The sequence below is a fragment of the Corvus brachyrhynchos genome, unplaced genomic scaffold (genome assembly GCF_000691975.1).
Source record: "Corvus brachyrhynchos isolate BGI_N302 unplaced genomic scaffold, ASM69197v1 scaffold219, whole genome shotgun sequence".
Classification (NCBI taxonomy): domain Eukaryota; kingdom Metazoa; phylum Chordata; class Aves; order Passeriformes; family Corvidae; genus Corvus; species Corvus brachyrhynchos.
Window position 1 is genome coordinate 1480038 of NW_008240034.1, and position 16346 is coordinate 1496383.

At 54.7% G+C, this 16346-nt stretch overlaps 1 protein-coding gene across 1 annotated transcript in view; it reads left to right on the forward strand.

The window, feature by feature from the left end:
* The window catches only part of EFNA2 (ephrin A2), a 62491-nt gene that overhangs the window by 452 nt on the left and 45693 nt on the right, over positions 1-16346 (forward strand). Inside the window, exon 2 of the mRNA XM_017743815.1 lies at positions 600-761. Within this exon, the coding sequence (XP_017599304.1) occupies positions 600-761 (162 nt within the window). The remainder of the gene's footprint in view (positions 1-599; positions 762-16346) is intronic.

Sequence of the window (16346 nt, forward strand, 5' to 3'; positions counted from 1 at the left end):
CCCGACCGGGCTGTGTCCGCGTTCCTGCTGGTCCCGCTCCTGGTTTTGTCCCAATCCTGATGGCCTCTGACCCGGGGTTGTGTCCCTGCTGGTCCCAGTCCCTGTTCCCTTTGTCCTGGGCTGTGTCCCAGCTTGTCTCGGTTCCAGAGGGGGATCTACCCCTCTTGTCCTGGTTCCCCCTAGTCTGGGATGTCACCCCGATTGTCTTGGTCCTGGACCCAGTCCCCCTTGCTTGGGGCAGTGTCCCTGCTTGTCCCGGTCCCTGCCCCCCATGGCCGTGCCCCTGCCAGTCCCGGTCCGTGTCTGGGTCCCCCCGAAGCTGGTCACGGTGTCCCCTGTCCCTTGTCTGCTCCAGTCCCGCTCCTAATCCCTGGGTTTGTGCCCATTTTCCCTGAATCCCCCTCCCCTCCCCTCCTCTCCTCTCTCCTCCTTCTGCCAGCCGGGGCTCTGCTTCCCCGCTCATCCTCTTGGCAGCGAGTGCAAAACGTTGCTGTAAATCCCCAGCACTGTTAATTACCCGAGGTAATTAGCGCTAAACCATCTCCGGTCCCGCTGCGGGGGGACAGCGGCTCACTCACTGTGCTCTCCCTGTCCCTTAGCCCCAGGTCCGAGGGCCCAAGAAACGAGCCCAAAACTCATTTCAGGTTGAAGAAGCCCCAGAGGAAGAAGTACGGGCTGCTCTCGAGCCACGATGAGAACATCGAGCTGGGGTCCCTGGACAGTGATGAGGACACCCTGTTTGAAACACGGAACCTGAGGCGGTGAGGGAGCATTTTGTGTGTTTTCTGTGTTGCTCTTTTCCTCACAAGAGGCTGAGGCTCCTTTCCCAAAGCCGTGGGAGCTCTGGCACAGCTCCTCCAACCAGATCTGCATAAATTAAAACGCCTGTGTGTGGTCTCTGTGTTGGCACACGGATTTGTCTCGCTTTTCCTCATTTTTTTGCCCGGGAAGGTCTCACTGACAGGGTTATGTGGATGCTGCTGTGAGGTCACAGGGCTGTTGGGAGAGGCAGCCCTTGTGCCCAGTCTGGGCCTCCCTATGTTAGACAGGAAAACAAAAATTCCTGGTTTTTTTTTTTTTTTTCCTTCAGTTCAGGAATTGTTTCCAACTCATATCACAGTTCAAACTCGCAGTCCCATCAGGACATCCATTCGTGCTTTCCCAGCAAAACTCCTGTTTTGGTTTGGTTTTTTTTTTTTTTCAGTTTGGGAATTGCTTCCAAGTCATATCGCAGTTCAAACTCCCAGTCTCACCGGGACATCCATTCCTTCTTTCCCAGTTTCTTAAGTTCGATTTCTGGGGAGGTTGTTTTAAGCTGAGGAGGAATGTCACCTCAGTGAATGTCACCTCAGCTTCTTCCACCTGGGCTCCCCCTGATTTTGGGTGTCTCCTTTTTTTTTCCAGATGACCAGTGGCACCGGCTGCCCGGGCTGATGGAGGGTCCAATCCCAGTGGAATCTCCAGTGCTCAAGTTTCATATCTGCTTACAGTGACTCTTAATTAACAGTTCGAGCCCTTCCATGGCTGGGGCAGGGGAAAGGGGACCAAACTTGTTTTCTTCACGTGCATTCTTGGGGACATTTCTGGGGAAAGATGGGAGCTGTTCACTGCATGGGGAGAGGCTGAGGTAAGGGAGATGCTCCTGGATGATTTTCAGCACCTGAAATCCGAGCTCTGAGCTCCAGAGCTGCCCCTGTGCCTCATATCCCTCTCTCCTTGCCCTGGAAGCATCAGATTCCTTTTCCATGCTGATCCTCTTTCCTTCATGCAAGATCAGGTTGCTTCTTTGGGAAGTGTCTCTGTAATCAGCTCCTGGGAGGAGCTGGGAGAGCTCTTGGTGTCTGTTACACAAACAGGGGTGGGAGGGTGATAGTTCAGACAGAACAGCTTTGGGAATGAGTTAAACGAGTTAAATTTTGCAGGATTAGCAGTTACTGAGATAATCCTGGTCATTCATGGGTTTACTGATGTGTTTACAAATGAAAGGGGCCACAACCCAAAGGAATATTTCTCCAGAAGAGCCACCAAAAGGGGATGGGAGTGCCCGGACTCTGCCCAGCCCCACCCCTGTGACACCAGGGACACTGTGTGACATCTGCCAAGCTCTGGATTTGAGATACCTGAGGAAGAGCCAGGTGTGAGCCAGGGAGTGTCTTGGAGCAGCTGATGACTGGAAAAGGGGGACTCCAACCCCTCTTGACTGTGATTCAGGGCAGCCCTGGCTGTGAGTTATCTCCACTCAAGGACCCTGGAGTTTCAATCCCTTTGTTAAGTGGGTATTTGGGATCTGATTGTGTAGGACCAAAGGTGAATGTGTCAGGAGGTTGTTGCTGCGTGGATCTGCTGCTAAAACAGTGAAAACTGCTCGCCAAGTGCTCCTTTCCTTAGAAACTGGCAGCACATCCTTAAATCCCACTTCCCCCCAAGCTGGTAGTGCCTTTGTTTGGAGAACCCGAGGGATTTGCCCTGCGGGCAGGGAGGTCCCTGTGGCACCTTTAGGGTGAATATTTGGAATGTCCTTGGAATGTCTTTGGCTCCTTTCCTTTGGCTTGCAAATCCCCTGTGGATCAGGGGGCACACGTGGGAGAAGGGACAGGGATGTGCCGATCAGGGAGGGGCCGGGGGGAATGGCAGCTGCTCCGGGATCCCCGAGGCAGCAGAGGGAGTGCTGTGATCCTGGTGTGATCCTGGCTACGTTTGTCTTTTCGGGACCAGGTGAGGTTTCCTGGAGAAATCCCACCCCCGCGGCAGCTCCGTCTGCACGTGCACGAAGGATTTTACATATATAGATATATTTTTAATAACGCTGCCGTGTGCACACAGTGCTTGGATGTGCCCTGTTTTCCTGTCGTTTGGACCCTTTCACACCTGTTTTGGGGTGTTCTCTGCTTGTGTGGCTGCTGCAGTTGGGAGCAGGCAGAGGTTCCATGTGGGAATTGCTGGGATGGCTTCACCCGGCTGCAGCTTCCCTGGGGATGATCCGAGCTCTGTGATCCATGGTCAGGGATCTCTTGATCCTGCAGGGCTGCACGTGCTGGTAATTCCCTGGCTCTTCGATTCCCTCTGGAGAGTCGTTCCTTGTGCTGTTGAAGCCAGATGAGCCCGGCTGTCCCAATCCACTGCCATGCTCAGTGTTGGACCAACACATTCCTTGACCTTCCTTTACCTGGAGTGATGAACCTGAGCATTCCTTAGGCTCCCCTCTTGTTGGACAGGTGAGCTTTGGAATTCTCAAATTTCCTCACCTCGCAGGAGTGGAGGATTTGTTTATTGTTAAATGATTTGGATCAGAGGGAACCTCAAGCCTGATGTCCTGCCTTGAAAATAATTCTGCTGGAATTTGGTTTTGCTGGAACAGGTGTTTGTGTTTGAGCAGGGAAAGGTGTGGAGCAGGTAATGAGGTGCCTGTGCTGTGCTCTGTAGGTACCAGGGAAGGAAATTGAAGTGCCAGCCTGGAATTTCTGCGCCACTTCCATGTTTTCAGAGTCCTGCCAGCCCCCTTTGAAGAGTGCAGGGTACAAAGGTGCTTGTGGGGCTGTCACTTGTTCTGGTCCTGTTTGGGCTGGGGACAGCTTGGAGCTGTAATCAGGGACCCTGTGAAAGCTGCTTCCACTTCCATTCTGCCCCTTGGCAGCAGTTGGCATCTGGATTTGCCCTTTGTGGGCCGTGACATTGCATCCCTGCTCTGCTCTGAGTCATTTTCTAAGAGGAGAAAACCAAGTCACAGACCTGAGACTCCTTGGGGTGCTCAGTACGATCCCATTTCTCCAGGAGGAACCAACTGGAGCTGTCACATCTGCAGTGTGATCAGTGCCAGGCCAGGGCAGGTTTTTTTGGGGTGGATCCTAAAAAATAACAGCAGCTTTGAACACCTCACGTGACATTTCCACAAAGGAGCAGTTCAGGTGTTCATTCCATTACTCTTTCAGTTCCTCCACGTGTGTTTGATACCCTCATTTTAGGTCTCTTTGCACCAGTTGGATCTTCCAGTAGCTTTCCAGTTTTAGTTTTTCAGGCTAAACATGGGGATGCAACCAGACCTGCCTGTGCCTGGCCCTGGGCAGGCTGAGGCCTCACCAGCCACTGCTGCACTTTTCTTTCTCCGGGATGAATCAGGGTGCTGGTGGCAGGCTCCGTGTGCCCGTTGGTCTGCAGGATTCCTGCTCATCCCAGCCAAAAGGAGCCGATGGACCACGACCTGTGACAGTCACCACCACCTGTGAGCGTCACGAGTGACTACAACAGTCTGCTCTGAATTAAGCCAAAGCCAAATTCCAAAGTTTACTTAATCCCTCTGTCATTTTGGAGATTTTATGGGATGCTCTGCTGCTGATACCGTCCTGCCCAAACCGCCTGGGCCATCTGCAGGGTTAATGGGATCCATGGGAGCGGGGTGAGATCAGCTCTGCCATTGTGTTCTGTGCCTGGCATGGGATCTGCAGCACTGGGAGTGCTGGGAGAGGGGCCTGTCGTGGGAGCCCTGGAGTCAATAAACAGCACTTGGGCGCATTGTTGTCTGAACTCCTCAGGGAGCAGCTCGTGTTTCACCCTCCTGGAAATGCTGATTTATCTTTAAAAAGCCACCGGCCCTGTATTGATCCATGGTTCTCCTGTTGTTGCAGCATCCCCTCCCTTGTACCTGGGAACTGCTGGAATGAAGCATTCCAGCCCACCCATCCCTCCCTGCTGCGTGCAGGGGCTGCTGAGCCCATGGGATGAGGCTGCTGTGGTGGGTTCATGGATTTATGGAGTCCTTTGGGTTTTCCCCCTGCTCCCGCTCCCAGGACAGTGGCACTGTCCCTCCGTGTGCTCCCAGGGCTGCTGGTCACCTTGTGTCACATCTGGAAGTGTCCAAGGCCAGGTTGGACAGAGCTTGGAGCAACCTGGTCTATGGAAGGTGTCCCTGCCCATGGCAGGGGGTGGAATGAGGTGAGCTTTAAGGTCCCTTTCAACCCAAACCATTCCATGACTCCATGATTCTCCAATCATCTCTGGGTTGGTTTCAGTTTTCTGAAGTCTCCTTTCTCCCTGGTCCCACATTAATCCCTTTTCTTGTACAGAAGACCAAATAAGGTCCCTGTGAGGACAGTTCCAGCCTCTTCACAGCAGCAGAGCCAAATTCCATTTGGCTTATTTGGGAGCGAGGAAGGAGAGGCTGTTCCCTGGATCATTGGATCACGGAATCTCCTGAGCTGGAAGGAACCCACAAGGATCATCGAATCCAACCCCTGGCCCTGCACAGACACCCCAACAGTCACATCCCTGTGGAGTGTTGTCCAAATGCTCCTGGAGCTCTGGCAGCCTCGGGGCCGGGACCATTCCCTGGGGAGCCTGGGCAGTGCCCAGCACCCTCTGGGAGAAGAAGCTTTTCCTGATCTCCACCCTAAACCTCCCCTGACACAGCTCCAGCCGTTCCCTCAGGTCCTGTCCCAGGTCCCAGAGAGCAGAGATCTGAGCTGCGCCTCTGGAGTCTCCCCTGAGTCTCCTCCAGGCTGAAATGGGAATGTCCCGGCTCCTCCCTGCAAGGAATTTGTTCCAGAACAAAACCAAGGGCGTTCCCCGACTCTCATATCTGCTTCTTATCCTTCTCATTCCGGTTGCGTGGATCAGTGGCACTGAGAAAACAGAAGCCGCGTTCCCCCTGTCCCCCTCTGCCACCCTGTCTGTGTCCCCTTGTCCTGGCTGCTCCCAAAGCGCTCATGCCGAGGAGGGGAGAGAGTTTTGTTTACTCCACGATTTACCCTCGTTGTTGTTGGAGTTCTGGGGGGGCAGCGGGGTCGGGGCACACCAGGAGCTGGGGCGCAGGGGATCCCTGTAGGTGGCACTCACAGACCAGACTTGCGGCTGCCGGGGCACTGCCGGCACCTGGGGAAGCTGCAAATAAATCCTGGCGCAAATCTCCTTCCTCCAGCAGCTGTCTGGGATAAGCTGGAAGTGCCCTTTGGGGGCTGTGTCTCTCTTGGAGTCGGGGTGGGGGAGCAGCAGGTTTTGGGGCGGCTACGGGGGAGCTGTTGGGCTGGGGAGGGTCTCTCTCAGGGAGTGTCTCTCTCAGGTCTTGCCCCGGCTCCACCTCAGCTGGATTTCACCTGGTCCTGTCAGTACTTGTTTGGGAAGGATTTTTATGATTCTGGGCCTGACGAGGTTTCGGGATGCCCTGGTTTGATGGAGTGAAGCTACCGGCTCCGGCACAGAGTGAACACCCAGCCCTGGCACAGCATCGCCCTGGGGGCACCCTGGCTTTCCTGGGCCAAATTAACTGCAGTGCTAATGAACTAACAGAGAGCACTCCCCGTGCAGCAGTACGGGCAGGACAGCATCACCCTGTCTGGTTAGATCAGATATGAGGGAAAATTCCTTCCCCAAAAGGAAGGGATCCAGCCTGGCACAGGCTGCCCAGGGCAGCGATGGAGTCACCATCCCCGGAAGCGTTCAAAAAAACCCCTGGATGTGGCACCTGGGGATATGGTTTGATGATGGCCTTGGCAGGGCTGGGGGAATGGTTGGACTTCGTGACCATGGGGGTCTTTTCCAACCTAAAACAATTCCATGATTCTGTGCTTTCACGCTCTGTCTGTGTGCAGTGCTGGGAGCTACCACAGGATGCGAACCAAGTGCTTGTTCCTTTTCAGGCTCAGGGGGCTGTTACCCCAATTAGCACTAATTGCCGTGGCCTGTGGTGCTGGACCAGCTGCAGCTGTGCTGTCCTTCCCCCATCCCTGTTCCCTGCTCTGTGCCATCTCCTCTTCCCGAGCTCTCACTGGGGACAGGCTTCGGCTGGTGCTGGCTGGGATTCCAGTCACAAACACAAGCTGGCGGCATGGATCTGCTCGGAATTTATTTTAAACTCGAGGTAAAGTGCTCTTGATGCTTTGGATGCAAATTTCCTTGCCTGGAATGGGAGCTGCGGGGCTGGTGGAGTGCCGGGGAGCTCTTTTGATTCCAGAGCCTGTTTGCTGCTGCGGCTCCTCGCGCTGTGCTCCGTGGAGTGCAAAATCACCTCTGCGGCACAGCCCGGGGAGGGAGCGCTGCCGACACACAGAGCTCTTCTCCTGCTCTCTGTCCCCTGGTTTTAATGAAGCTTGGTGTCTAAAGTTGAGGTTTTTTAGGGTTTTTTTTAGTGTTTTTGTGTGTGATAGCAGTCTGTGTGTGATTTTTCTGGTCACTCTATAGGAGAAGAGATGGTCCAAGTCCCTCCAGCCCCGCCAAGCAGGGAAAAGAGAAAAAAATAGAATGGGTAAAGGATGCTCCATTCATGGATTTCAGAGTTCTTTGTCACTGGATTCCTCCAGTATCAAATGAACCTTGGTTTTAATAGGTGGCATTAACCAAGACCGGCTTGAATGGGGTTTGGAACAACCTGGGATAGTGGAAGGTGTCCCTGCCCATGGCAGGGGGTGGAACTGAATGAGCTTTAAGGTCCTTCCAATCCAAACTATCCTGGGATTATCTCCATGGGTCACTAAGCCGGGGATTGTCCCTGTGAACGCACCGGGCTCTTGGTCCCATTGGATGGGTGAGGAGAGCATGGTCAGGAAAAAAATGCCATGGGTTTTGTCCCATTTATTGCTCATACACTCACTGGGTTACTCTGGGTGCTTTGGGGTGACTGTGGGTGGCTCTTGGAATTTCCCCATAAACGTTTTCAGCTGCACTCACAATTCTCCTGTGCCCGTGTCCCTCTGGGGCTCGTCACGGGCAGGGGCTGGGTGGTCTTCCTCACCTTCATTCCATGGACACTGGCACTCCAAAATGTGTCTCTGGGTTGGTGTGGAATCGGGTGGCACATGGGGAAGGAAGCTGGGAATGTTTGAACACCCGCTGCAGAGTGTGTGATGTCTCTTCTGTTCCACTCAACAAAGCGCCTCCACACGACGAGCAGATTCTCCTATATCAGAAATTACCTTTACTTAGTTGGCTTTTTGTCTAAATCCTCCTTCTGATCTTTATTTTTTTTTCCCTTCCATCATGGAAAGGTGAATGGAACTGGCACTTCAGCCACCAAAGCCTTTCCTTTAGAATCGCTGGTTGTTTTCTTGTTTTAAAAATTTTCCAAGGGGGCTTTGCAGGGGAGGAGGAAGGAGCGTCTGCTTTTCAAGTGACTCTGGGGAATAAAAGTATAAAGGACAGGAATGATCAGAACTGTGCTGGCAACGGAACAATATTTTATTTTTGAGTACCAGAGCTAATTGGAGAAGGAATTCACACGACAATTTTTGCAATCTAAGGATGAGTAAACATGAAAGGGGCTCTGTGCTCCTGAATGTGCAAATGCAGCGGGGGGGAAAGAGCCCAAAAATTAAATTGGAGACAATGTCTTGGATGTTACAATCCCACATTTGCTTCTCACGGTGCTGGATCAAAGTCACGAGCTGAAGCTCATGTCCAGGGATACCTCTTGGGGGGATGGAACTTCCATGCACCTGTGGGCTGGAATCGCCAGCGAAGGGGGATTTTAGGTCTGATTTGCTGGAAGCACTTCCATGGGCTGTGGGATCGATGTGGATCTGAACAGATCCTGCTTCAGCAGGCCTTGGAGAGCCCCTGCCCATGGAGAGGCGTTTGCAGGCAATTACCACCTGTGTTAATTAAAGTGGCATGTGGGGAATGGGGGGTGATGTGTTAGAGCAGCTCACCAGGGATGGAACAAGATGATTGGGAGTTCCCTTCCCATCCAGACCATCGTGGGATTCTGTGGTCACCCTGTTCCCAGTCGTTGTGGTTCCTGGGTGTGAAGAGGTTTGTGATGTCACATCCAGTGCTGGGAAATGGAACTGAAACGGCCCTGAACTGATGTGTGGGCAACCCTCTCACCCCCCCTCCCACTGGAAGCGTCTCCCAGTGCTGGTGATTCCCTCCTGCCATGCTGGAATCTCCAGGGATTGCTGTTGGCAGCACCTGGGCATCCTCAAAATGCTTCCATCCACCAGGTAACTGGGGCCTGGAAGTGGGGGTGTGGAGATTTGCGGGTTTGCAGCCAGAAGAGCCTGTTCTGGGGTCACTCTCAAGCAGAGCATCAGGAGGTTTGTCCTGCTCCGTGTAAGGTGAAGGCAGAAGGTTTCCCTGGAGAGGCTCCAGCCCCTCCATGGAGTGTTCACTCCGCCCCACTACGCTGCTGTTACGTTCTGGTGGTTAATTACTCTCGCTCTTTAAAATAATAAAACCTCATGTACTTTAAATAATCCCAATTATTTCATTGTTCAGCCTGAGCTGAGCCCAGCCACCCCCGCTCCTGCAGAAAGGCTGTTCCTGACAGGGAAAAACTGATGGGCATTAACGCCGTGAGCAACAGCTGAGGGGATTGAGGCTCTGGGGGGGTTGCTCCACCTGCAGCCCCCAGGTGCTTCTCCAGGACATCCCACGGATCACCAAGTCCAAATCCGGGTGATGTGTGGCAGGGCCTGTTGCAGTAGGACAAGGAGTGATGGTTTTAAACCAAAAAAGGCTGATTTAGACTGGATAAAAGGAAGAAATTCCTCCTTGGGAGGTGGTGAGGCCCTGGCACGGGTTGCCCAGAGAAGCTGTGGCTGCCCCATCCCTGGAAGTGTCCAAGGCCAGGTTGGATGGGGCTTGGAGCACCCTGGGATAGTGGAAGGTGTCCCTGCCCATGGCAGGGGGGTGGAACTGGATGATTTTTAAGGTCCCTTCCCACCCAAACCATTCCAGTGTTCCGTGACATCGCTGAAACCCAGGCTGGCAGCGCAGGGCTGGTCCGGCTCTGCTTCCAAGGCCACCCTGGAGGAGCAGCTCCTGATGGGATGTTCTCCTGGAGGGATGGCTGGGGAGCCTCATCTTACAAAGGGGACCCTCAAAGCAGCCGAGCAGGATCGTGGCAGTGCTTCCATCTCTGTGTGCGCCGGAGGCACAGCGGGACCTTGGGCGCGGTGGCTCAGACTCACTCGTGCCGGGGTATATTGGTGTATTTTGATCCTTTTTCTTGCCAGTGTTATTTTAATCTGCTTTTCTCTCACATCAAACTCCTCTTTCTGCAGAACACAGAGAGGCATCGGGTTTGTGCCCTTTGTGATTGGTAGCAAAGGGCTGCGGTAGCGCGTTTTTGCTTTAGAACTGGAGGTTTTATCCCTGTGATAACTTTAGCTTCGCCACAGTCGTCATTTGGGCTTCTCGACTGGCTCGGATGAGTGCAGGAAAAATGCTTCCCACATTTATTAGAGGAAGAGAGGGCTGGGCGTTCTTAGGAAGGTTCCCACTCCCGTCACCCAGGAGTTACCTGGTGGCTCAGGTGGGTTTGGAAAGCAGCTGAGTTCAAACCAAAATCACCTTCTCCCTCCATCTGAAGTGGGATGCGGCTTTATCAGACTTCACATCAAGGTGTTGGTTGGCACCACTGCCAGAGTGGATGATTGCCAGGAGGAGAAGTCCCCAGGAGCAGCCTGGTTTCCTGGGAGCTGCACAGTCAGAGGGAGCCCTTTCCCTCCAAAGCCTGTGTTTCCCACCTAGAAAATAACATGTAGGGAATGGTTTTTTCAAATGAAGGAAGGATTAAGGCACAGCAAGAGCTGATTTGCCAAAGGGCACCCGGGGAAGCGGTGATGGATCAGAGATGGAAGTGGAATCCTCAGCTCAGCCCGCGCCTGCCCCACCACCCTTTTCCTTTCCTGCTCCCTGGCTGCCCAGGTCTTGTGGGATAACCAGGACTTGGATTTCCATCCTCTTAAAAGAGGCAATTTAAGGAGCTTTCCAGGGGAGCAGAGCTGCAGGTCACCTCCTCGCAGCTGAAGATGTTTTTCTCCCCCTTTCTCCATCCTCGTGCTCCTTCAGAGCCTCTTTGCTCTCCTCCTTTCCCACCGCTCAGAGCCATTCTCCCAGCTTCAAAAGGTTTCCTAATTACCCTAATGAGGTCAGGAGAGACCAAACGCTTCTGTGACTTAAAGCAGGGGTGGGAAGGGGTTGAGAGGGGGGAAATATCCCGACTGGTGCCTGAACAAGGTGTCGCGGGAAGGCGGCGTCTCCCCCTCCGCACGTCCCCCCCACCTTCCCATCTCCAGCAGATTAAAAAAAAAAAGGGAAATGTGGACAGAAGGTCTCAAATGTATCAAACAGCTTTTAAAAAGAAATTCCTTTTGCCTGTCAAAAGAACAAACAGATACACCAAAAACTGTCAGAATTAGTGTTGGAGTAATTGCAGCAGCTCTCCAAGGTTAATGCTCCATTAACGAGCAGCTCTCACGCAGCTAAAAGCCAGGACGAGACAGGTTGTCAAAGGCTTCCAGGAGATTAAAGCGCCGCATTCCCAGCCAAACTCTCCCGTGGATGTTGTTTGGGAGGGAGGGAAGGGGGATGTTTGTGGGGTGGAAGCATCACCAGCCCTGGCGTTGGCGGAGAAGCGCGACCCGGAGCCCAGGGATGGTTTCCAGGCCTTGGCGAGGTTGCTGCCCCCGGGGCCTCACTCGGTTTTAAACACTCCAGGAATTTTTCAGCACCTTCAGGCCGAGGTTTAAGCATGTCCTGAGGGCAGCCCCGGGTCTGTGGGATCTGTTCTTGCCACTGAGAGGAGTGGGGCCAAGGGGAGTGGGATGCTGGAGGCTGTGACACCTCAGGAATTAATCCTGCCTGGGTTTCAGCCAGCCCAGGCAATTCCTTGTGAGCCCAGCATAATTTGGAATGAGTTTGGGGCCTGATTTCATCTTCAGGCCAGTGAAAGGCTCATTTAAATAGAACTGACCTTGATTGTTCTTTTGTAGAAGAAAAGAAAACCATTCCAAACTTCCAGGGGTGTGTGATCCAGCAGCGACAGACCTGGCGGCAGCTTTGGGATCACCTTCCCAGGTGGATCTGGGTGTTCAGCACCTTCCAGCACAGCGGTGACTGCTCCTGGTGGATGTGGCTCTGAGCTCAGGGTTTTATAAAGCAGAGCTCGGCCCAGGAGCATCGTGCCCTGCCAAGGTGGGATTTTGGGATTGTCCTATGCAGAGCCTGAAGCTGGACTTGATGATTCTTGTGGATCCCTTCCAACTCAGGATATTCCATGATCCTGAGATTCTAAGGTACATTTTGAGTGGGAAGAGGCAATTACATCCCACAGCCTTGGAAATGTGGTGCTGAGGGCCACACTCAGCTATTTCCATCCCAACTTCCCTGTGTGTGAACAAATTGCCCCTCAAAAGGTGCCAGTGGCCTCCTGCTGCTCCTCGTGATCCTGTGTCCTCTGTCCGGGCTGTGGCTGGCCACACCTCACTGTGGGGGTGTCTTGGAGATTCCTGCCAGGCCCAGGGCTTTGTTCCACTCCATGGGGATGTGGGAGCCACTCCCACGCCCCAGTGCAGCAGCCTCAGCCAAGAAGGCTGGGGAGGGAATGGAAAAGGAGAGGAAAATAACCCAAGTGGTGAGGCCGAGCCTTGTGAAGGGGCTGGTGGAGAGCACGGAGGTCCCACAGTGCCAGACCCGTCTGGGGTGACCCAGGGAGCAGGGACACAACATCCCCTCGGGCCCCTGGAAGCAGCTGCACCCCCGTAATGTGGGGCTGGGGACCCTGGGATCTGGCTCTGGCACGGTGGGATCTGCAGGATAGTGGGCCAGTTTTGGGTCGTGAATGGCTGGGAGTTGACTCAAGGGAGGTGTGAGAGGTCTCTTGGAAGGAGCAGCCACGGGCAGGGGAGACGAACAATGCCATAATTAGGGAATTAAACCTTTCCTGTGCTTCTCTTTCCCCACCCCGATACAATTTGTAATGATCAGACCTGGGGTGCAGCAGGACCAGGCGGGGTGAGTCGTCTGTACAAGAGCAAAACAAGCTCCTGCCCAGCCCCTGCCTCTTCATTAAGTCGATTTGCATTCCTAATCTCCATTTGCCGTTATTATTTTCCCCCTTGTGCCGAGTGCGGGAGATTTGCATAAAGTTCCTTTTTTCTTGTTTTTATTCACGCTCAAGGTCAGAGACTCGGTGAGACACTGACGAAAACAATCCCCTCCTCACCCTCCTTTAATTCTTTGCAGAAACATGTCCTGGGGATTTTAACGTAACAATTGCTGGGGAAGGAGGGGGGGACCCTGCACGGAGCCCTTGGAGGGGGGGACCTGAACAGAGCCCTTGGAGGGAGGAGACCCTAACAGAGCCCTTTCAGTGCTGGAAACTAGCTGCCCAAAGGAGAGATGCAAATCCGTGACAAGAAAGGAAGGGGGAGATGGATCTGGGAGCAGCACCAAAAAGTCAGAAAGGGGAACGTCCTCCCCGGTTCTTTGGGAGCCGTGGCTGGAGCAGAGCCTGTGCCGAACCTTCTCCAGGCACCAACCAGCACACCCAGGTCCTGTGCCTTGGCCAGGGCACACTCTCGGTTCCTCCCACTCCGTGTGTTCACAGGGAATGGTGCTTGCCTGGGGCAGGTCTCCAGCTTATCTCCTTTCTTGTCTGGAATCCTTGGAGCTGGGGGATGCCCCGTTTGGGGATGCTTGGGACACCCTGGGCCCTCACAGTAGTGGGGGTAGGAGCTCTGGGATTGATTTCTGATCTTGGGAAGGGACGGAGGTCTCTCAGAGGGAGCCCCAAATCCTCTTGTTCCTGCTGTGATGCTTCACGATGTTCCTCACCCTTCCCAGAGGGAGCAGGGCTGGGTGATGGGACACAGGCACCGCTCCCAGATCCAGGTGTTGGGACAAGGGCAGCATCCCCTCCCAGGGAATCCAGTTTCCCCGTGGCTGGGAGGTTAAAGGAAGAGGGAAAAACTCTCAGCCAGCTGAGAGTGTGGAGCAGCCCTTCCCCTCCATGGAACAGACAGGTTTCTGATTTCCAGATTTTTCCTGATTTTCCCAGCTCTGGCTCTGCATTCAGAGCTTGGGATGGGGCGCAGAGGATACCTGAGCTTTGTCTGTACCCATTGGGTTCTGAACCCCTTAAAAGGGGGAAAATTCCTTTTTAGCCCCGTGATGTTTGTGGGTTTCTGCTGGATTTGGGAAGGAGGGAGTGAGGAATTAGTTCCTTTTCATGTGCTCGAGCTGTGACAGTTTTAATGTGTCCAAACCATGTGAATCCCGGGGTTTGGGCATGTCTGAGGTATCCTGGGGGGCTGGTGAGTGACTGGATGGTGGCAGATGGTGGCTTGTGGGGGTGGTGGCCCAGCTGCTCCCAAGTGACCTGGAATGGGAATGGGGAGGGATTGACTTCAGGAGCAGTGGAATGTTGGATGGCCAGGCTGACGACGGGGCTGGCAAGAGCCGGGAGATGGGTTTTGTCTGGTGCTGCGAGCACAGAAATATGTCTTATTTCCCAGAACTGGGAGGTGCTTTTTTTGCCGAGGATGTTCCAGGGCTCTCAGCTCCTGTGATGTGAGTGTTTTCCTGCCCCTTTAATGCTTCACTAAACAGTTTGAGCTGCCGCCTCTTAATGCCCCAGCAAAGCACAGAACGCTCCCGAGCGGAAAGAGCAGCGAGGAAGGAGGGTGATGGAAAAGAGAAGAAAAGAGGCTGCAAGGAGAGACAAAACCAGGGAGAAGTCACCTTTTCCCTTTCACTTTCCTGGTTTTTGCTGTTGGGAAGGCAGCTGGATGCTGAGGGTCCCCCCAGCTCCTGCTGCTCCTCCAGGCAAGAGCTGGGCTTTGCCCATCCTCTCCCTGCCCTTCCTGGGCTCTGTCCCGCACCAGTGGGCACCTGGGGGGGGATGAAGGTGATCCCTGGGCCACTGGAGGGGACACTGAGGGGCAGATACTTGGAGCCTGTCAGGATTCTCCTGACCTCTGGCTCAGTCCCTGGTGAGCACGGTGGGGCCAACATCAACCGGATTGGTGCCCTGCAGCCCACGCTGGTGATCCCAGCCCGCTGCCCTCGCCGGGTGCGTGCTTCCAAAAGCTTGGGAGAGGCCAAGGACAGGGGGGAAAAAAAGAGAAAGATTTCGAGTTTTAACCCCCCCAGGACAAGTTTGGTCTCCTCCCGCCCTGCTCTGAGGGGAGCCGCCGGCTCTCCTGCTCTTAATTCAAGTCATTGCATTCCCTGCACTCCGTGTCCCCTCCCCGGCACCGCTTGGCCTGCAGTTTGATCCGTAAGTACCAAAGGTACCGCCTCGGGCTGCAACATCGCCATCCTCGGTCGCCATAGGAACGGCAGCTGGGAGGCCCCCGCGCCCGCTCCCCCGGGGCCCAGCTCCGGGGGCTGAGCTCCAAGGAGCCTCTGAAGTTGGGCTGCTCAAGGCCGGGGGGAGCGGGCTGTGCCAGCCTGGGAGGGAGCGGCGGCGGCCGCCGAGCCCCGGAGCACAAAGACAGAGGTTATTGGTGTCAAAGAACTCGCAGCTCCAGAGGCTGAGCCGCGGCTACAGCTGCTCTTAGCGGAGGGGAGTGAAAACCGGGAGGAGGGAAGGGGAGAGCGGGGAGCTGGAGCCAATTATTGCCGGGCGGGGTGGGAGGAAGAGGAGGAAGGGGATGGAGATGTCAGCGGTGGGGAGGGCAGGGGGAAGGATGAGGCTCGGGGCTCGGTTCATCACTGATCGTGCAATCATTGATTATCCTGGGGGGGGGGGAAGGGATCCACAGGGATCACGGAGCCGAGTTCCTGGGGATGTGTTGTAGGACCTGTTGCGATAGGACAAGGGTGATGGTTTTAAACTAAAATGGGGTGGATTTAGATGAGGTATAAGGAAGAAATCTGTCCCTGTTAAGGTGGGGAGGCTCTGGCACAGGGTGCCCAGAGAAGCTGTAGCTGCCCCATCCCTGGAAGTGCCCACGGCCAAGTTGGATGGGGCTTGGAGCAACCTGGGATAGTGGAAAGTGTCCGTGCCCATGGCAGGGGGGTGGGACTGGTGGTCTTTAAGGTCCTTCCATCCCAAACCATCCTGGGATTTCATGACTCATGGAATCATTTAGGTTGGAAAGGACCCTTAGGATCTGAGCCCCTGCCCACCCAGCTGCTGTCCCTGATGTTTGGGAATTCAAGCAGCCCTGGGGGTTTGAGCCTTGGCTGTGGGTAAGCCGGGAGCACAGGCAGCTCTTCCCTGAGGGGACACAGCCCCGGGGCCGCTGCCGGTGGTCCCCACTCCCCATCCCCGGTGAGTGATGTGTGGAGCCGCCCGACTCCCCCGAACCACCTCCACTTCCTAATTGCTGACAGTTATTTACTGTAAAGACAGGAGCACACGCACCACCGCCTCTGACAACTCGTGTCAAAGCCCCGCCAGAAACTATCACTTTACAGCTTTATTTATTGCCCCTTTTTTTCCCACAGATCTATTCCCTCTCCCCTCCGGGTGCCGCGCTCCTGCTGGCGGCCGTGCTGTGCCGTGGGGCTCCCTGCCCAGACCCATGCCCAGAGCCCCCCTTTCCCGGTCCATGCCTGGCTGGGCGCTGACGGACGGGTGCAAACGGAGGCTGGGGGGAACCACCCCCCGCCGTCGCGTGTGTATGTCG